Source organism: Pleurodeles waltl, chromosome 3_1, assembly GCF_031143425.1.
Source record: "Pleurodeles waltl isolate 20211129_DDA chromosome 3_1, aPleWal1.hap1.20221129, whole genome shotgun sequence".
NCBI classification, from domain to species: domain Eukaryota; kingdom Metazoa; phylum Chordata; class Amphibia; order Caudata; family Salamandridae; genus Pleurodeles; species Pleurodeles waltl.
The window spans coordinates 552,036,778-552,059,342 of NC_090440.1; the positions used below are offsets into that span (position 1 = coordinate 552,036,778).

A 22,565-nucleotide genomic window follows, 5' to 3' on the forward strand; every position below is an offset into this window, starting at 1 on the left:
ATGCATACTGTCTCAACTGTTTCTCAGTGCTTGAAAATGTCACTATGATAAAAGGTCGCAAATGCATAGAAACGTATAAATACCGATAACGGTAATGCCTGTCCCCTTGGTTCCAGTGTCGGTCTAGGAGTGGCAGGTCTATGTCAGGCTAACCGCAAAATATACATTTATCATAATGAATCTAGAATGAGTTCACCTACCGAATCGGTCGTTACCAGAAGCATATGGAAAGGTTTCGGCCCCCCTGGGCCTACTTTGGACACAACGCCTCACTTTGTTCTTATAGTATAATGACTTTGGCCTGTCCATTCTAGTTCCTAATTTTCCCCACCTCGCCTTTTGGCACTTGGCACACGAGAGCCACGAAGATGATAGTAACCTTAATGCTCATGTGAGATGGGCGTGCTATTTATGTTTGCGCGATCAGTCTTGTTTGGAAACCCAGACCAGCAGTTCCAATTCCAAGGCATGCTGCCCATGTCTCCGTAATAGTAAAGCGACGTTCTTCTCACAAGAGGTAAATGCGGTGGGATTTCGATTTGGAAAAGGGGAGAACATTCTACAATATTTATTTAGGAAAGAGAGTCTAGTTCCAGAATGCAGATGTCTGTTTCCAAAGGTGCATGAGATTTCTTTTCTCAGAGGAAGACTGGCCTAGAGAGCGAGCAGTCAGATGTCCCGGTTAATCCGCTCTGTATTTGTGTTGTGTCCCCAGATGTCATGGCGGTCGCAGTATCGCAGCTCCAAGTTCCGGAACGTCTACGGGAAGGCGGCCTGCCGGGAGCACTGCTTCGACTGCGTCCCGATCACCAAGAATGTCCACGACAACCACTTCTGTGCCGTCAATGCCAAATTCCTCGCTGTTGTCACGGAGAGCGCGGGCGGTGGCGCCTTCCTTGTCATTCCACTACAGCAGGTAAGAACCGCCATCTTCTTCCTCTTGAAAGCCCACTAGGCCCAAACCCAACTCTTCAAACCGAGAGTGAACCGAAAGAATCCGTCCCAAAATATAAACCAGGGCCTCGCTCTAACCTTTACTCCTCTGTTGCCCATTGCCGAGAGGTACAGGTTCCATTGTACTCCCAATAGGAACTTTACAACATGAATAGGGTTACAGTTTCTGCTAGAGCTTACTCTGTAATTCCGAAATAAAGATGTCACTTTAGTTGAAACTTGAATATATAGCTGGGGAATTTTCTTAACCCAAAGAGACAAAATCAACTATGTCCATTGAGCAGGCTGTCGCCCAAGTGGAAAATCAGAGAATTTGGGCAGAGAAGCTTGGGTATTGGAGGCTATCATACAGAAAACTTACGTATCAATTTTTCGGTGTCTCAGAACTCAGAATGAATACCAGTGTCTTAAGCAAACTCCAGAGAATCTGCAGCTAAATTGTTTTTTGTCCTAGCTGAATCCAAGTGCGCCATTACACTTTTTCTTTTGATTCAAATGTTGCAGTAGCTTTTGCATTTCAAACAATGAAACAATGTTTTATCTGGTCTGTCTATGCAAGTAGTGGCAGTCTCCAAACTGGTGTTACATTCACGCAGAGCTGCATTTCAGTAAATGCATGATTCACTTACTGGTTGTCCTTATAACACCGAGTATTCTCTTCCTTGTCCAAGTCCTTAACTTGGAGGTTTTATGTCTTTGCCTGAAGACAGGGATTCAGATGATTCTTTAAAAAAAAAAAAAACTTTTCCAAGTCACCCTGCAACTGATTAACCTATAAGCCAGGACAGTCATCTTCCACTTCTTGTTCACGAGCAGCCTGTCACGTCCCACGTCCATTCTCTGGACAGTGAGGAGTGTTACAAGAAATTTTAGAATTACTGTGGGAGGTTTGCCTCTAAGTAACTAGGCATTACCTCTACACCATTCTTCCTGATCCTATTCTTGGAGAATGTACTTTTGGTTGTGGCTACAATGAAGAATCATTCAATAATGATGTGCCTGAACCTCTTCGTTTACATAAAAATGAGTGATCTTTTGACCCGACACACTGCAATACTGGCTTCAAGGCCCAGTAACATGTGTAATCCATTGACTGAAAAAACAGTAATGTTCTATGAAAGTGTACACAGATGTCAATGTTGCTGCATTACAAGGGCTCAAGAAAAAAAGCCTAGCCACCAAAGAGGCCCTATGGCCGTAGAGGAGCATACACACACTCCGGCCAGGCTTTCATGACCAGAATTCTGAGCATCTACTGAAGGCTGTCATCCTTCCTATCTAGATCAATGTTGTTTAACAGTGCCTCACTGTCTCTCAATTCTGCTGTGCCTGATAAAAAAACACCAACAGGACCATTAATTCTACTGCTCTCACTCAGTTTGAGCAACTTGGGTTGACCTCCTGATAATCCATTTGAAATTCAGGAAGAAGTCTAAGAAGAAGGGTGGTCCCGGCTTTAGAATAGTATATGCTCGAAGCTGCCAGCAAGTTGAAAACCAGTTGTCTCTCACAACTGTTTATCCACCACACTGCTGAGCACTGCATCACATAACATGATATCTGCACCTCGGTGGTCACCATGCAAAACATGGAAACACTTCTCACGTAGAAACAAAAATATAAAGACAAAAACCTCCCAACGACACACCCTATACAGTGTAGCTTGATGCCCAGGTAGGCAAGCGCTTCAGCGCCCCACATATGTGCAGAATGCGCTATGTAAATGCTGCAGTACATTGTGGTATTTGGTATTTGTACAATGTGCACTATTATGAAAAGCAGCAGCACGCTATATGGGGTCAAATAATGTCAGCGCCCTAAGGAAAGGTTCAGAGTAGACAAATACGCTCAATCTTCATCAGGAAGTCATGGCAACCAGAGGCAAGTTATTATAAGTAAAAAAATAAAATGGTGTTTCCTTAATCAGAGTAAAATCAGGGCTTTACATTTTGTTTGATACTAAAAGCAGGTACCAAGGAGACCAAAGTACATTCCACAGAGGATTAGTTAGCACAAAACCCTTCATAATCCTTGAACCATCTAACCCCCTTGAAGGTGACTTTAAAATCTCTGATAGTCACCCACCTCAGAGTGAATGTCGCTCAGGCCAGACCATAACCCTCTCTAATGACAAAACTAGGATTTTTGTGGGTGACAAGTCAGAAGCTGAAGCGATCTCCCTAGACATCACCCTGGAATGTTTCCAAATAATGGTACTCAGCATGGAAGAAGGAAAGCGCATGCATATCAACCTCACCCTCAAAGAACACATTGCTAAAAACAAACAAAGATGGCCTGGTACCCACTATCTCTTCCAAAGAAAGTCACACTGTTTCTTCCGGGAAGAGACTTCAAAGAGGATAAGATGTGGCATTACAGTCAGAGCTGCCGACTTTGGTACTAGGGAACCAGGTTCGAATTTGGGCATCAGCTCAACATCCTGTGCTTCTGGACAATTCACTTAATCTCCCTGTGCCTGAAAAATAAATGAATGTGGCCATGTGGATTGTAACCAGTGCCCATGTAAAGCGCTCCAATACCTTTGGGTCCAGTTTGCACTATATCATTTTAAAAAATGTAAAAAGTCAGAACGATTGTTCAAGCCCTTGTACTTGCACATCTTGATGGTGGTAACACCCTACTCCATAGCCTCCCAGACTCCATACTGGAATCCCGTATGGGCATCCTGCACACTGCAGCTCATCCAGACCTGGAAAAATATGATCATTTCAACACCACCCTGATGGAACTCCATTGACTCCCCCCCACTGGCTCACACCATCTTCAACTGCATCATTTATAAAGCCATCACACCCAGAACCCCTGCTTATCTTGTAAACAAGCTCACTAGCTCTGATGGTTCTCGGCATAACCTCAGCCAGGACACCATCAGACTACAGAAGAAGAAGTGTAAAATAGAAAATAAAATAGGCAGCATGACTTTTCCAACAATGCATCATGGATCTGGAACAATATCCCTGTATCCATCACCCCCCCTCCAAACCGTCCCTCCCCCAACCCCCAACGCTGCTTCAGTTTAGGAAAGAGTTGAAGACTCACCTCTTTAAAGAGCACTACATCACAATGTGTTAACTATCATCAGCCCAGCTTCCTCTTCTATTACTCATTGACTTTATGTTTGTCGTTGACCATTACAGCGCTCCTCTGCCTTGAGGCTGGGTTCGTCCTATAGAAATACCATATACCTACATACCTGGATTTCTGCACTGCCGGGGAGAGAAAGAATCTTTCTGGTATTACTGACTATGGATACTCTGGACGGGTTTAAAGCTCTTACATGCTTTGAGTACTAATATTTATGTAAATGTGTTAATACAGTGCCAAAGGGATCAGGCATTGGCAGGCTTGGCCCTTTGCAAATACCACCTAATGTAGTGGAAGGCCACTGTTCACCATACAGTGCAGTATTGGGGTGACTAGGTGTCCTAGATTTGTCGGGACAGTCTTGTTTTTTCACCAGTTGTCCCGGCAGATTTTAGCAAATTTGTCTCATGTCCCAGTCGGGAGAGGGTGACAGAAAACAGTGCGATATGCATTTCTATGCGTTCCAAAGCAGGACAAGTTAGCATCAGATTAACAGGTAAATAGCTGGACTTAAAAAGTGCATTTTATTGCCTAGTACCTCTTTGTCAGTGTTACTGTGTTAATGAGTGCGGTCGTTCAGCGCCCCTTGCCTAATGTAAAATTGTAGTCCTCCTGTTTTTGTGAAATGTGAGATTTCAAAATCGGGTCACTCTATGTAGTAGGGCTGAACGTTGCCTTGCCCACCATCAGCCCCCAGCTCTTCGGAACTACAAGCAGATTCGACCGACCTGGTGAATTACTTTAAGTCTTGCACTTTCCCTGCATATCCTCCGGGGTTTTCGCCGCGGCGCTTCTCGTGCAAGGCCACGCCGGAAAAATACACGCTCATGAAATTTTAAGGCCTTGCAGCCTGCAGATTTATGGGCTATTGCATGCTGAGAGTGCAGCGTGGGGAGTGGCAGGTGGACACAGACAGGCAGCCGAAACTGTGCTAAGTGCTAGCTGTCGATTCTGCTTAATTCCGGCTTGGCGATTTTTTCCCTCAGCTTCCTGTCAGCAGAGTGCTCTTTGGGTTCTACATATGCGCACATAGCGTAGAATCCACAGTCTCTCAACACTCGCCAACCTCCAGGAACACGGTCCTAGACTACTTCCATAACCCTGAAATTAAATTGGAGGGCAAGTCGGGAACAACATATGCCCGATAATGCTAGGGTGACCAGATTTTGAGGAGCAAAAACCGGGACAGGTCAGACATAAAGGAAGGACTAAAGACATGACTCTCACTTTTATATATGGCCTGTCCCGTTTTTTTGCGTAGCTTTGTGAATGTGTGGCTATATATGTGTGTGTGTGTGTGTGTGTATATATAAATACACACACACACACATATAGACACACACACACACATATACACACACACTTGTACAAGACTACATATATAAAATTAGCTATTGGCTTGACCTCCCACCCTGCATCCCCAACCCGCCCCCACCCACCTCTCTCTGTTCCCCACTCGTCTCGCTGCTGGGAGCAGATAGGGGACTGTGTTGCCTGACAGTAACAGATAATATACTTTAATTATTTCATACTTTGTAGGCCTCTTTAACTTATGCTTCCCTAGATGATCTGACCTTTGTCCCGAAAACCGGGACATTTATTTAATAATATGACCTGTGTCCCAAAAACCGGGACATTTATTTAAAATTAGGAGAAGCGTTGGAACACCGGGACAGTCCTCTAAAAACCGGGACTGTCCGGTGAAATCCAAGACGTCTGGTCACTCTAGATAATGCCCCCTCCACCGTTCCTCGATTAAAACTACAGCAAAGGCCCTGTTTCCCTCACTGCCGATGGGGCCTGTGTATATATCTTAATAGACCTGTATTGTCGGATTCTAAGCACCCTTCCAGAAAGAGGAATTGGAGGGACTGGGGTACAAGAAGTGTGGTATTTGCAGGGGGTCACGCAATGTGATCATGTGAAGTAGCCAGGATTAGAACGTGAATTTTTTGCTTCACCTACGTAGCAATCAAACATAATCTAGCGAATAGAAACTGGATGGTATGGTTTCTGGAAGAGCACACGTTTAGTTCCAGTACAATAGTCGGCTACATCTCCTGCAGTTAAGCCCCTCCTTCTTGCCCCCGAGCCCTGAAGACCAGCTTGGCTCAGCTCATTCCCCAGGAAGTATTTGAAGTAGCCCATTCGCCACTACTAGGCTTACCCCCTCTTGTTTCGCGGTAGGGCGGTGCATAGTGCCTGGTTAAGAATGATACTACAAATGGGATTCCCTCATACGCGGTGAAACATGCGCATTAAGTAATTTTCCTGTCACCAAATGTCTGGTAACGAACTGCAACCTTCACCACAGAAGCTTACTGCCTGTCCTTGGGGTGGGTCTGGCTGGGGGTATAGCTTTGTCAGTAAGATTTTGGGGTGGGGGGTGTTGAGCTACAGATTTTCCAACAGTAAGCTGGCATTTAATGTTAAGGTTCACGAGAGGGGCTTGAAAGGCAGTGGAAAGGGAGAGGAATGCAAATTGGTGGGATTGCTAAGTAAGAGAAAACACAAGATTTTGTCAAAAATAAACCAAGACTTTCAAAACAGAGAGAGGGCGTGTGTGTTTTTGTCTGTGTGTATATAAATATCTCTGGTGATAACCGACAGATCCCTCACCATATCCGACAGAAAGCACTTGTACCCAACTATTTATCAGGAAATATATTTTACTGCGGGATGGGGGGTGGCATACGCCCCAGACACCCGCCCCCCCAAGCCACGCCCATGGGTCTGGTAGACCACAGGCCTAGGGCAGAGTAGGTGCGTATGAGGGTCCCTGAGGCTGGTACGGCCTAGTGTCCGACTCTACTGCAAGGACGTGGTCGTGGGTCACAGCTCAGCTCAATGCCGCTGGGTGGGCGACTGCCAGTGATGTGTAAGAGGGTAAGTCTCATGAGTGCCGGGGCAGTCTCATGAGTGTTAGCCTAGTGGCTGTGGAAAGGAGGCAGAGGTGAGGCAGGAGAGGTGAGGCAGGGTAGAGTCAGCAGTATGATAGGTAGGTGCCTCTGGCAGACCAATAGGGCGATGGTAGTGTCGGCCACGTGTACTGTAAGTGCCTCTGGACGGTTGTTGGGTCCAAGACCTTCATCCTGTATCTGACTGACTCCGCCCCCAGCCAGTCCCCCCAGGTGCTTCCGACTTTTGGAAAACCCTCGATTTTCCTCTGGGCCTACCACTCTGTGCCAGTCACGGTATACAGCACTGAATGCCTATCTGAACACCTTTAATTGTCCAGGAGAAACTCTGGCCACCCCACAAGGTTGCGTCTTCTAGCCCTCCGAGGCAATCACCGTGTAGGGTGGTTTCGAGATAACCCATTCATTCTTTCACCACCTTCTTGTGTACACCTACACGTCAGGCAGGTTCTTTCAGATCGAGCTTGTGTTACCTGTCATCTCGTGCCTGGTATAAAAGGCATTATTGTTTTTTTTAAAGCTATTATAAAAAAATGTTAAAAACGTATAATCTGCGAGCACGCCCCCTAAACCCTGGTTTCCATAGAGATTCCATGCTACCTCCTCCACCTGTCATTTACTTTATATTTATTTATGACGAAGAAACATACCAGCTTTTAGTGCTTAAATTGAGTCTGAGGAACAAAATGGTCCTAAATCTCGTAATCTCGTAATCCTTTCTCCCCACCTTGCTTCCATTTCACCTCCCCACCTCGCTTCCGTTTCACCTCCCCACCTCGTGATTTCTTTCTCTCCTTTCATTCCCCATCTCCCACCCTCTTCCTCCACTCTCTTGCCTTTTGCTTTCTGTTCTTCCTTTCTGCCCCATTCACTTGCTTGCCTCAAACCTCTTTCCACCTCTCCCTTCTCCCTCTTCTCTCTAATTCCTCTTCCATGTGCTCTCTCTCACCTTTCCTTCCATTTTCGTAACAATCACCTTCCTCCGTGCCTCCCCCAGTACTCTACTCCACTTCTCTCGGCTCCATCTTTCATTTTTCTTTCCGTCACATCCCTTCCTGTCTGCCTTTCCCTCGTCCTCTCCATCACCATGAGCTCCTCCTTTCTCTGCTCCTCCTCTTATCCTCACTCCCCCTTTCATGCCTTCTTCTGTATGCGCCCTTCTACCGGTGCCGGCATTTCTTCTTTTACTCCCTCTTACTTTGTCCCCCGTTTCTACACGTTGTCTCTTTCTCCGTTCACTCTCGCATCTCGTACCCCTTCACGGTCGCCCTTTCCCCTCCTCTTGTCTAGGGTCTCTCCATGGACGTCATTTAGGGGTCGCCTGAGACCACCAGCTGCGCCCCTTGCGACCCCTGGCACTGCCTCTGCGACCCATGACTTCAGAGGGGGCAAAATCAGTGGAAGGAACACAGGGGCAGCTCCTCCTTATGGACGTTGCTTGGGGCTCCACTTTCTTGTTTTCAATCCGTTTTTTTTCATTACACTAAGAGTGAAATATATATAATTTACTATTAGTGTAATAAAAATGGAGTACAGTTTGCTGGAACATAACCCTCCTTTGTATCCGAGGTAGTTATAAAAGACTTTTAAATGTATGTTGTGTGCATGCTTGCGGGTGAGAGTGTGCTTATGTAAGAGTGTGTGTAGGAGTGAATATGTGTGAGTGAATGTGTGTTTGTGTAAGCATGTGCCTGCGAGTTAAAGATTAAACGGCGTTTGATGTCACTTCCGGTACCCCTGGCATTTTGGTGAATTTACGTCCATGGGTCTCTCCTCCCCCTTTGGCACCTGTTTCACATTCCCTCCACCTTCCTCCTCCCCTATCGTCCCACTTCGCCTTCCACCGCCATAACTCATTCATCTTCATCACTCTTCCGTTTCTTCTTCCCCGGCCTCCTGCTTCCCCTACCCCTCTACAGTCCCTCTTTCTCGCCGTAGGCCATAGACGTCTCGTTAGTGTCCAGCTATATCCTGGTAGCTCGTTAACGCGTTGGCTGGTCACCACATTACAGTGTAGTTAACTTCCTCAAGCCTTTGGACTCGGGATACCCTCCCTCTGCCCCAGGGTCCCAAACGTGCACTAACTCCTCACTGAGAAACCCTGTCGTGGGCTCCGCCCCTGCTCCAGATAGGGTGATGATGCTCTTCCGGGGTGAGGATGATGGTGGACAGCTCCTGCTTTCAGAGCTCCAGTGACCCCGCGCCCCTACGGCTCACTCTAGACCCCCTTCCAGAGCTCTCTCAGTCGGTATATTGGACAGGAAGAAATAGAAGGGGTGGATAGTTAACGTTACCCGAGCAGAATTTTTACTGGTAATCGTTCCCATAATGCGCACTTTAAAAATGTAGAGAAAAAAAGCTTGGCCCACGCTGCTGCTTTATGTATTTTTTATACCTCTATGGGGAAAAAGCACTTTAATTATTAATTATATGTTTATAAATTAAAAATTCCCTCTACCCTTATATATGCAATGGAATATATCCCAATTTCGTGCTTGCTGATCCTTTTTAGACCTTTAAGAAGGAAAGATGTTACTGAAAGTTTGGAACCTACCTGAGCGCTTCCAGTTCAAGTACTTGGATTAGAGCTCGGTTTATCCAGTGCCTTTGTTCAGGTATTAGCAAATAAAATGCGCTGGGGCTATAAGCTCCTTCGTGACCCTGATAAGCCCTTGCAGACTCCCCTTTTGTCCAGCGTAGGTTCAGCATTAGGAAGAAATTGCTGTTTTGTTTGCACCGGAGAATTTTATGTGCAGTAGAAACCTTTTAAACAAATGTTCTCCGGGCCTGTTCGGTCAAGTTCTTAAAGTTCATACCACTAAACTAAGTCTCTCACGTGCTCCGATAATTTGAAATCATCTAGTAGTTTTATGACTATGAATAGTTTTGGGCATGCACAGCCCTATTTATTTTTCCAGATGTCACAGAGTGTGAAACGTGTTCTTATGCTCTCACGTACTGGCACTCTTCCTGTTAATACAATGATGGCCAAGTGGAGGGGCCAGGCCAAGGAATCTGAGGTTTGTAATCTATGTAAGTAGGCCCTCAAACCCTGTTTCATGTATTTCATCTATGCCCAACTCTCAGTGATACTAGAAGGCAATTTCTGTTGTGATAGTAGCGCAGTTTGACACTATACCCCCATCTTGTGACAAACTGTCCAGCTGCACAAATTTGTTCTATGATATATATATATATATATATATTTTTTTTAACGGTTAGTTTAGACTAATTTATTGTCCTAATTTTCTGACAAATTGTTATTTTACTCTATTTGTAACTATCAGAAGGTGGCCTTATGATCTTTTGTACGATTTTGCGATATTTTATTGTTGTAATAAACTGCTGACCTTGGAAGAGGTCTAAAACAATTTTAGAAATAAACCTTAATTTAAAATGTAGACACCTTTCAAGCCTGAAATTATTACACTCTCTGAATCCTTTGACAGCTCTCTGCGTATGCTGTTAGGGTGACCACCATCTCTATTGGCGACTTCGAACTGGGTTCTCCGAGGCTCCTTCTCACCAGCCCATGTTGATGCAGAGGCTTGCCTCAACATCTGGGTGGGCCACCGGCGTCCTCCTCACACGCCTGGTGTGGAGGGACTAGTGATCCATGAACCAGTTCTGGCATATTCTTCCCACCCCTCCTTGACTCTGCTCCACTGTGTCTTTTTCCTCAGACTGGGCGCATCGAACCCAACTTCCCCAAGGTGTGTGGTCACCAGGGCAACGTGCTGGACATCAAGTGGAGCCCCTTCATGGAGAACATCATCGCTTCCTGCTCTGAAGACACCTCGGTGAGTCTAAACCTGCCCTGATTCTGCCAACAGGGGTTAGGGGGGTCTGTACCCACCTTTCAGTGTCAAGGGCTAGACTGGCCATGACCCATGTGGGAGACCAGGGTACGAGCTGGGCATGGCTGCACTAAGTGGGATACTGAGCCCAGTGATGGCTGTGCACGGCAGCCTAGGGGGGTGGGCATTCTGCTATTTGACGATCAGTGTGTAAGGCTAAAGGAAAAGCTGCATAGGGCACGCACTAAGTAGGAAAGTGAGACCTCAGGTAGCAGCGTCATTGCGAGGAGCTTCCACCTCGCAGTAGCTATCAGTAAGGTCTGGACACCTAATTTTTTAAAATAAATTAAGCTCTGCAACACCACAAGTTGTGCCGAGGAGGGAGAGACCCCAAACCACAGATCTTGTCAATGCGCTGGCCTGCGAAGACTCTCACTCCCAGCCTAAGTACAGGCCGTACCGACGAAACCATGCACAGGTAGAATGTATACTCCACACAGACCTTCCAAGTTAGACCCCTAGCCAGACAGGACCTGGCAGATGTCACTGCTCTCTACACATGGCGCCCTGTGAAAAGAAGTGGCGTAAGCCCTAATAAGAAAGGAGCCCTTCTTGAAACCAGACACAACTGTCCAACCCTATCTCATTCCATCCTTCGTCCAGCTACCCCTCCCTGCCTCCTTCACTCCTTCAGTCCATTCCCATGCCTAAAACCTGGAGGTCATTTCATTTTTTGGAAGTCTCACTGCCTAACAATTCAGAAGTAGATGACTTCCGTGACGTTGACAATAGACGTCACTGGTTAGGCGAGCTGCCGTCGGAATCGCCATGCCTCATATTTTCCAGTTCTTTCTAAAATGAAAGGTGAATGGATTTGGAGAGTCACAATCTAACCAGAGAGGATGGAGGAAGGGACACGACGAGATGTCAAAACGGAAAACAAATGGGTATATTTCTACACAGTAATAGGTTACATAAAAAAAAAAAAAACATGCGTTCTATTGGAGTTTTTGACTTAATGCCACACGTTTTCGGAGTTTTTGCCGTTCATTTGGATTAGAACATCTAAGTGTTGCTTAAATGAAGCACTCATTCCCCACCCAACGTCTCTTTCCTATTTTCTTTCGGTCTCCCTCACTTTCATCCCTCTTGTTTTCTCTCCGCACCCAAAGAGACAGTTCTACTGCAGTATAAATACGGCAAAGCTCTTTCAACTCAACTTTCTAACCCCACCCACCACACGATAGCCCCCCTTCACTTTTCTACTTATTGTGTCTTCCCCCTCCTTTATTTAATTTTGCAGTTTTTATTTAGCGCGAACACGACCCCACGGGATTGGAGCGCTTTAAATGAGCACCAGGTAGTTACACAAGGACACGTTCATCTTTTTGGTTGTCATGGGGATAGTAGGCGATTCGCCCAGAATCACAGACTCGAACCCGGTTCCCCAGCTCGATGGTCGTTAGCTCAGGCAGTTAGGTATGTCCTTTCCCTTGCCACTGTCCTGCCCAGTGTCATTCTCTCCCATGATTCTCCGGTTCTTGAAGGCCCGATCGCTGCAGTCCACACAGCTGTAAGCGCGCTTCCCCATCCAGCGCCGCCCCGCCCACACCCCCGCCCTGGACCTGCGCCCCCCTCTCTCCGAGCCTCTGCCCAGGATCGGAGAGAGGAGAGCCAAAGCCTCTTATCTGCATCATCCGCTCCGAGGGCCAGATGGTGCTCCAATTGGTATTTTCAGGATTACTCGAAGTCCGCTCTGATTGGGTGATGTGGGCACACGAAATATTACTTAGTGCGCCCATCTTCTCTCACAGGAAATGTACACTAGCCCCGTGGGTACTCGGAGTGTGTTCGTGAGCATAGAGAGCCAGTCCATCCTCTCCGCCCAGCCCCCAAGACTATACGTTTAATTTCTGTAAATTACTGCCCATCAGTGCCGGAGAATGCTGCCCGTCAGTGCGCACGGCACTGCTCGTGAGGAGTATGAAATACTGCCCGTCAGTGATGGTACTGTGGTGGTGATCAGTGCTTTGGATGCTTGCCCTTCAGTGGGCATGTTATTGCCCCTCAGTGTACATGGCGATGCCTAGTCAGTGCTATCGAATACTGCCCCTCAGTGCACAAGACATTGTCCTTCAGCGGTACGGAATACTGCCTCTCAGCGCACATGGCATTGTCCTTCAGCGTGATGGAATACTGCCCCTCAGTGCACACATCATTTTCCTTCAGCGGTATTCCCTCAGTGCACATGGCATTGACCTTCAGCGTGATGAAATACTGCCCTTGAGTGCACACAGCATTGTCCTTCAACAGTATGGAATACTGCCCCTCAGTGCACATGGCATTGACCTTCAGCAGTATGGACTACTGCCTCTCAGTGCACATGGCAGTGTCCTTCAGTGGTAGGGAATACTGCCCCTCAGTGCACAAGGCATTGCCCATAAATGCTATGCAATACTGCCTCTCACTGCACTTGGTATATAGTCCATTAATGGTATGCAATACTACTCATCAGTGGACATGGTATTACCCATAAACAGTATGAAATCCTGCCCCTTAGTGGACATGGTACTGCCCATCAATAGTATTGAATACCCCCCTCAGTGGACATGGTATTGCCCATCAGTACGGACTACTGATCCGCAGTGCACATGGTATCGCTCACCAGTGCTTTGAATGCTTTCCCTTCAGTGCACGATAGTGCCCTTCAGTGTACATGGGTTGACTCATCAGTGCTACTGAATACTGTCCTTGCGTGTACATAGTGGTGTCAGCAGTGCTTATTTTGTGAAACAATAAGTGCCGGGGCCCTTGTCAGGAGCCCACTGCAGCTTGCACCACCCGTTGCCACTGCCAGCACTGTCAATGACAGTATCAACACAACTGCTAACCATCACACTCCTACAAGTGTGACAATTCAGGGCCCCAAAACTATAGGAATAGCTTGGGTGGCAGACATGAGTCTTTTTTATTGTATATTTAATTAATGAACAGCTGTGGTTGTGCTCATCTCTAAATTGGACAAACATCACCACTAAGTGGCAGATAGTCATATGTGCTGCTACTGACAATTAGGTGTTGGTGCTGAGCACCAGAATTCACTGGCTCAAATTAAGCACTGGTTGCCAGTCAGGTTTTTGGAATAACACCATTCATGGTTATAGAATATTGTCCTGCTGTGGACACGGTGGTGCCCATCAGTGCTGCTGAATACTGCTATTTTGTGTATGGTGTTGCCCATCAGAGCAATGGAATATGGTCCTTCAGGGCCTATGATATTGCACATCAGCACCACATAATGTAGCCCATTAATCCTAGATAATGCTGTCTGTAATGGGAAATAAATTGCCTAGTTACTGGGAATTATGCCCATTATTGCACATCATACTAACATGAATGCCACATACTAGTAGCATCCATGGACACAGAATTTCACTGACACTGACATTGTCATCATTGCCCAAGCTATTTCCGGGCCACTTGTATTGCCTTAATGTATAAGAAGTTGAAATTTCACACAGTATTGTTGTTTCCAGTGGCGGCAGGTGACACTTGAAAGTGGTGGGGTGTAAAAGTTGGGTATGATTTTTATGTAGCGACAAACATGGGGTCCAGTCTGGGCCCTCCTCCCAAGAAAAAACAATGACAAATGGTTCATTTAAAAGCAAATTAATTTAGTAAGAAAGCAAGGTTTATAAAGCAGTGTGAACGTATAGCTTTGAAATATTAAACACATTAAAAACTGCACAATCCCTTACTGCTTGAATATGTTCAACAGTTACTTTAATGTGCAAATTGAACAGTGCAACAACTTCCGGTCCTTTAAAGTGTATGCTTGCCCAGTGTCTTGCACTGCATGCAACATCAGCTTTGTAAGAAAATTGTCTAATCAGGCAGCAGAAAGCACCCACAGTTGCTGGCTGCAATCAGTCATACAGAAATAAGCGCAGATGTGTCTTTAAGCAGGATGCAAAAAATGGGGTTCTCTAAAAGGGATCATGTAAAATAAATTTCTGTGATTCCCATAATGTGCTGCCAGACTTGTATTTTGGTTTCTACCTGAGATGTTATTGCATCCAGAATTATAACACAACAACTGACATACGCCTAAAACCTGTCAGGTACTATTGGCTTTGTCAATGGTTGTTAGCTGTTTAAGATAGATGAGTGACAACAATGATTTGTAATAAATAATTAACATTAGAAATGTTTCAATTCTGAAATTGTGAGTTCGTGAAGGAGTATGGCCTTCAGTTATGTGTGCCATATGGAAGCAGTAGCATGGGCTTCAGTTATGTGTGCTTTATGTTAGATATGTATGTCCTTTTTCTCCGCACATCTTATCCATCTACACATTTTCAACCGCATCTCTTTTCAGCACCCTCTTTTCACTTTCCCCTGAGTGCTCTTTGTCGCATCTCCCTCATTTTACCACCCCAAACATCCACTGCCCTCATTCTCATTTGAGCACTTATTTCCTTTTGCCTTCTAAATATTTTGACCTCTGTGCGTCCTCTTCACACACATTTACGCTGAATTTCAATTGTAACTGGAATACATGACCATTGTTCTGTGTGCTGTGCAGAGGCACCAACCCACTGACAGGCACTTTGCTTTGCCTTCAGCCTCAGTGCCAGCACTCTCAATCAAACCCCTCATAAACACCTGGCACAAGTCACAGTATGCACTAGACAAGAGTAATAAGATGCACGAAAAAATACAGAAATACAGCATGATGAAACAGCAAACTAACTTGGGGAATGCAACATTAAGTAAATCATGTGAAAGAAGAGAGGATCTAAATTGCTGATACGTTACCTTAACGTTTTTAACATCCATTGTTTGCAAATCAATCCATGTTTTAGAAATAAATGTTCAGGGCATGAAGACAGGGCAAGTTTTAACGCCATGCAGCAGATAACTGCCTTTACTGTAAGTACATATTTCTCACTTTGAGCTTGATTCGTATATGTGGATTAACTTTGCAAGCGAAATCAGAACCCTGCTCGTCTTCTGGAACAATTTTGCAGGGGATCAAATACAGAAACTCCACTTCTGAATGGGCCAGTGATCTGCAGCCATGGCCTAGTGTGTCACAGTGGTGGAGGTTAGCATAACAAAGAGTCTCAGCACTATATAAACAACCCAAGATTAGCATGATAACACTTACCATTACCAAGGGTAAGTCCCCAAGTTACACGTGTGTGCATCCACTCCTACCTTGTGACAAATGAAAAAGGGTAGGATCTATGCCTACGAATGGTAGATGGCTACCTTCACGCAGGGATGGAGACTCTGATGCCCAAAACTGTGACACTAAAAATGTCACTGGCCTATAGTGGATACCACCATAGACCACAATAGAAACAAAGGGCTTTAGAAATGTAAGCCCTGCGTCGTGCATCACAGTGGAGAAAGTTGATTTGCTGCCTGGCTTCTGTCTCCTGCTTCAGAGTGAGGCGGGGCAGGCAGCCTAAGACAGACAGCCCAGACTTAAATACATCAATTTGTTTAGAGATATGATCATATCGCTGAACAAATCGATCTGTTTAATATTTTTTGATGTAGATGTGTAGAAATTTCAGAGGCGTGCAGCCCCTTAGCCCCAAAGGAGAAACCGTCACTGGTTGTTTGGATGGGAGTGTCCCCAAATTGATGTACAGCCATGGCCCTGCCGTGTGTTCGATCCTGTTTTTGGATTTTTTGCTCCTGCCTCACAATAGTTACGTTGGTGTATGAAGGCCTAGGCACTCCTATTGTGGCCCGATCGTGGCAGAGGAATACTGTCCCTATCACAGGTTCATGCGTGCAGTGTAGTAGTGGCAGTATACCATGTTTTGTAGAAATCATAGTATGACCAGAACTTTTTTATCTATGGTGGGCTGCTGTGCCACTCATGTAAAAGTTCCATTATTAACCAGAGATACTGAGCTCATGGAAGTGTGTGTCATGGGTGGGTTACACACTATGATTGTCTGAGTGAGCCAGAGTGGCACAGGCCTCCGGGTTCCATTTTGGATGTTCTGGTCTGTTTGTGTGCAGAAGATGGAGGTGAGGTTGCCGCCCCAGATAATACAGATCTATTGCTGACATTACTGGGATTGGATGGATGGAACCTTGACACTGAAGTGGGGGAAAAGAGACAGGGCTTCCCTTAGAAATTCAAATAGATCCTTTGATGCACATGGCTGCTGATTAGAAGGCCATTTAGCAGATGGTGGGAGTTAAGAGTGGGACTGCAGTTTTTGTTGTCAGACTGTGAAAGGTCTTTAGAAGATGTTCAGGTGTTTATCTCTCTTCACTGTTGGGTGTAGCTATGGATAGCCAGGTGCAGAATGCTCACACCTCTTTGTGCCACTGTTGTGGATGCTGCAACATGGAGATGACCCTCCTGTGAGGAGCATCATTTAACACAAAGACTGAGTCTGAAAGACAGCCTGAGAAAACCACATGAAAGACAAAGAAGGAAGCTGTTGCATGTCTTATTCCAGTTCCAGGTTCTCTCTTACCAAGGAGGGGATGTTCTGGAGAGTACCCACAGGACTACACTCAATCAAAGCTGGTATTTGCCTGATAGCCAGCTTCCTAGAGCCGAGCTGACATCCTTTGAAGGCTGATCTGGAGAAAGAACTGTTTTCCTTGTCCTGAAATACCTGAAGGATTCTGCCTTAAAGAAGTTGGAAGGAGCAGGTCAAATCTACAAGGGGAGTTGACTACTGCTGTGGACAACAGCATTTGACCGCAGTGCTGTAAGTCCACCCATCAAAGACTCAAGAAGAGCGTGACTGATGTTTGCCTGATTCAGAGCTAGTCACTAAACCCTGCTGCTGCAGCCTGTTTAACACTTGTTTATGTGTACTCGATAAGCCTACCCTGCTGAGGAGGGGATTCACATTGACTGGTGGTACTCATTGGTTTGCCCCGAAGTGACTGCTGATGTGGCCATGACACTGGTGGATAGGTGCGCGATCTGTCTGATCCATGAGGGAGAACCTTGTGAACTGCTGGCGCCTGCCACAGTATGTCCTAAACAGATGGAACATGTGGCTAGCCCAGTACTTGCCAACCAAGTGCCATGCAATCTATGCCAGGGAGCTGCATCTGCACTATTTACTACACCTGAGAACCATACATTAACAGAGGAGGTGGAAGGTGCCAGTGTAAGAGTTAACAGTTTCCTAAATTTATAAAGCATTTGATACTTTTTGTGCTATATGTTTATGTTTCATTGCATAATAAATTAGTTTCCCTTAATAAGAGAAGCACTGGGCTGGACAGTCTTGCTATTCTGCTGATGGGTGTCTGTAGAGTGTTGAACATTTTGTACCTCCACAATAACACTTGACCCAGTTTGCAGAGCCATAGTAGGATGTGGCCCTGTACCCCCAGTTTGCCATATGGCGCCCCCCAGAATGACATCTGACAATTATCATTAGTACAAAATATTGTAATGCTATATATAACATTAGTCTATCTGTAAAGTACAACTTCATCATCAAAGTAGTTTCTTAATTTTGAAATGATATTGTTTCTAATTTTTATCAATGGAGCTCATTTCATCGACTTGAATAGGATAAAAGGCTGAGTGGACCTGCTGTGTTTTACACTGTTAAAGACTGACAGCATGAGTTTCCCCTAAATAGCTTCCGAGCTAGAGAATCAGTGTCCCATCCTAGTGATTGCAGTTGTTGGACTCTCGTGATGGATGGGAATTTCGTTTTCCCATCCAGCACCTGGTTGCCTGAGAATCTGACACGTGCTTACATTTCCACCAGCTGTTATTTCTGCTCAGTGTCTCTTTACAAATGATTTGATATTTCAAACCCATGGAAACATTAGTCAATAATCCCCTCTTAGTCTCCCACTTCTATGCAAAGCCCAGTCGCAGATGTGGGTAGCCTTTTGAGAAGCAAGCATTACATTTTGGGTGACCATACTGCACTTTGGGCTGGATGCGATATTATGTAGTGACCAGTACCTACTTCAACAAAGGGGAAGAGTAGGCTTTCTTGATCTCTGGCAGAAAAGTGTTGGTTTTATTCATGGCATATTTGCAGCTGCAGATGTTGGTGCAATTTTTCTTACAATTCTCAGTATCCAGTAGGCTATGTTCTCTGGTTATGGGTTATGCTTTGGTAGTGTTTGGAACTACTGTTTCCGGCATACTGAGTTTTCTAGCATTGTGCTGGAAACTCCAGAAGATGAAAGTGCCAGAAGAGTACAGAATATTCTAGAAAACGCAGCAGCAGTATGTAAAAAAGGAGTGGTTGACTGGATCCTTGTTGGTCAGTCTGTCTGCGTAGGGTTTCTGTTGTGCTCTGTAGAATTCCTGTTTCTTCTGCTGAGTGAATTATTTTTACTGCTTTTGAGAAAGGCTTCAATGTCTGAAGGAGTATCTTCCAACTGTTTTGAATTTCTCTTTGTTTAGTTATGATCAGCAAGCGTAGTTAGACTCTGTAAACTTTATGATTCCTGAGTTGGACGTTACCCTGGACATTGACTAGATTTGGAGCAATAGGCAATTTTTGACATAAAATATACTACAGATGTAGGCCTTCCAGTTATTAAGAAATAACAACCTCAGAGCGTCAGTGGATCTTTCTGAGCTTAGGTCAGGTCCCCTCACCTGTAACCTTGGATGGTCTCACAGAAAGTATTTCATTTAACCTGACTGATGCACCCTAGTTTAAGATAATTGTAGGCATTCCTTGACTTACTAAAGCAATCTGCATCATTTACTACACAATATTGTACACTTTATTTGTATAAGAAAGATACATCACACCCGGATGGTACCTAGGTCTCCTAGGGGCTACTGTTTAAAGTTTACCAGAAGTGTGTTATGAATAGCATTATGTTTTTGCCACATAGAATGCCAATGTGTTACCACCACGTAGAACATATGACGGGGTAAAGACATAGAACCTGTAGCAATGTTACATTGTAGCAGGATCTATGCTCTTACAGAAGCTGAATCAGAATAAATCAGAGTTTGTAAAGAGACATCTGGATCATTCATTTAAAAATGGGTTAGTAAGACATTCCAATTCACCAAACTTGTCTTCATTATTTTTTATACTCATAAAGACTGGAGATTTGGGAACTTGTCTGTAATATTGTACTTTGAATACAGTCAATATTAAAACCGATATGCTTTCCCTCTGATTCAGGATTCGATCAAACAAGTCAAGTGTTCAAAATGTTCAGTAAATCAGATCTCCGAGGGGCTTATCATCCTTTACACATACAAGAAAGCAATGAGTGGAAAATTGCCTTAAGTGCTAAATATGGCCTTTAAGAGAATCGGATGATTTCTTTTGGTTTACATAATGCCTTTGATGCTTTTCATGTACTATGTATTACAATACTATTTAGATATCTTTATGGCAATTTATGTAGGTGACATCCTTATTTATTCCAATAATTATTCTGAACATGTACATCAAATGAGGCTAACTTTGCAGTGTCTGAGAGAGAATAAACATTTTGCCAACTTAGAAAAGTGTGAGTTTCATTCCACATTATAGAAGGTTTAGAATTTTGTGTTTCAGCTGAGGCTGTGTTCACAGATAGGAACAAAGTTGAATTGTACAAAATTAGAGAACACACAATTCTGTTCATGCTTTACAAAGCTTTTTTTGGGGGTTTCGCATTTTATAGCCAGTATATTAAGGATGTTTCATTTATTGCAACCCCACTTGCAAGATTGCTACATAAAAAGTCCCCTTTCTTTGGGATGAGGGTGCTACTAAATCTGAGTTAGTAAAAAACGTTATACGTCAGCTTCCATTTTAAAGTGACGTGTTACATATATACCATTTTTTCAGGCGCTGCCCATCCTTTAAGGCGGAGGGGCCACGCCCCCCCCACCTTTTGCCCCTCATGAAGAGTGCCGGTGAGGCTGAACAAAGGTCAGCCTGATGGACACTCTTCATGTTCAGGTCAGGCAGCCAGGAACAAACATGCACGATTTGCACAGACTCCTGGCTTCCTGAGCTGAACTTTGCTGGGCTGAAGAGGTCACAGCTCCTGTGGGCGTGACCTCCTCGGCTCAGCAAAGGTGCCTCAAGGCCCTCCCCTGGGTGACGAGGGAAGCGCCACCCATTGACTTCGACCTGGATGCTTCAGGTTTAAGCCCTGAAGGGCTCGGGGCGAGTGTCAATCAGTGACACCTCATCACAAAGTTGGATGGGGTCAGAAGTCTCCCTGACCCCATTCCACTCTGTGATGAAGTTGGGACTGCTGCCTTCCCTCACTGGCTGTCCTAAGGTCAGCCAGCCAGTGAGGGAAGGCAGCAGTCCCAACCCTCCTGGGACCTCTGAGGCTGAAGGTAAGTGTGTGTGTGATCTTTTTAAATGAATGTTTGGTGCATGCGTGCATGTTTGAATGTTGATAAGTGTTAATGGATGTGCGTGCATGTGTGTGTGAAAGAATGAGTGTGTGTGTGCTTCCCGCCCCCCTCCCTCCTAAAGCTGCCAGCCTCCACTGCATTTTTTGTTGAAGTAGAACTGCTGTGGGACGTTCATCCAGTCGCAAATCATTCACACCATCCAATCAAACAAAAAGACCATTACACCATGATGGATAAGGAATTATTAGAGACAAAGGGGGTCATCAGCCACATTATGACATTGGCCAACCCACCAATGTACCACTCTGACCGCCATGGCTGGAGATAACCATCTCCAGCCCGGCGGCCGCCATTGTGCCTCCGGGGGTATTATGTCCCTGCCTACTGCCATAGTTTTCGTGGTGTTCGTAACTCCACAAAAACCATGGTGGTAGGCCCTATCAGTGACCACCCCCCAATACTTCTCCAAACACCTCCCCACCTCCCTACATCCATGCCCCCATTCACACACATACACATACGCAGACACACACTCATTCACATATACATACACACATGCATTCATCCATTCACGCACACATCTGCACACACATCAAAACATACACGCAGACACGCATTCCGATTTCCATACATACACAAACTCACACTTCCATACATACACGCACTCACACTTCCATACGTACACGCACTCAAACACATTCATACACTCACGCAATCAGCACTAAACACACTCTTGCATTCACGCACACACTCACACATATATGCACCCCCCCCAAACACACACAACACCCTCCGCCCCCTCCCCTGTCAGAGACCCGACTTACCTGGATCCAGGGGGAACTTCTGGCAGGAGACGGGATGGGGCGCTGCTACCGCCAGCAGCGCCCGCCAGCAGAACACCGCCAGGCCGTATTATTCGTCATAGTACAGCTGGCGGCAGTCTTCTGGCGTGGCTCTGCTAGTGGTAGCAGCGCCACCTTACCGCCATCCGCCAGTATGGCCACATCCGGATTTCTGCTCTTCTTGTGGCGGAAATCCAGCTGTGGTCATAATATGGCGGACAGATGGTAGCCGCGGCGACGGTCTTTTGGCAGTAGTCGCCGTGACGGAAGGCAATTTTTACCACCAATGTCATAATGAGGGCCAAAGACTTTTGAAGACTTAGCCACATTATTTAAAAGGGGTCATGTTTACAACACAGTGTTTACTGATCACAAAAATGTACAATACATTAAAGGGACTTCAACTTTTCCTGCGAGGCAATTAAGGTGGTCTCTTCTCTTCTAAACTTGTTTACATTACACATGTATCCAGAAAATACAATGGTAGAGCAGATGCTTTGTCCAGCTAATAGAAGTCCTCTGTAAGAAAACCAGCCCCTATAATACTACTACTTATATGATTGGATTTACAAGAGCTGCTGACTTTTTCCTTTTTTAC

At 45.4% G+C, this 22,565-nt stretch overlaps 1 protein-coding gene across 2 annotated transcripts in view; it reads left to right on the forward strand.

Annotated features, from left to right (window-relative positions):
• Nucleotides 1–22,565, forward strand: part of CORO2B (coronin 2B) — a 221,930-nt gene that overhangs the window by 102,044 nt on the left and 97,321 nt on the right. For both annotated transcript variants that reach the window (XM_069222915.1, XM_069222916.1), the window contains exons 2-3: nucleotides 716–916; nucleotides 10,661–10,777. In XM_069222915.1, coding sequence (XP_069079016.1) covers nucleotides 716–916; nucleotides 10,661–10,777 — 318 coding nt within the window. The remainder of the gene's footprint in view (nucleotides 1–715; nucleotides 917–10,660; nucleotides 10,778–22,565) is intronic.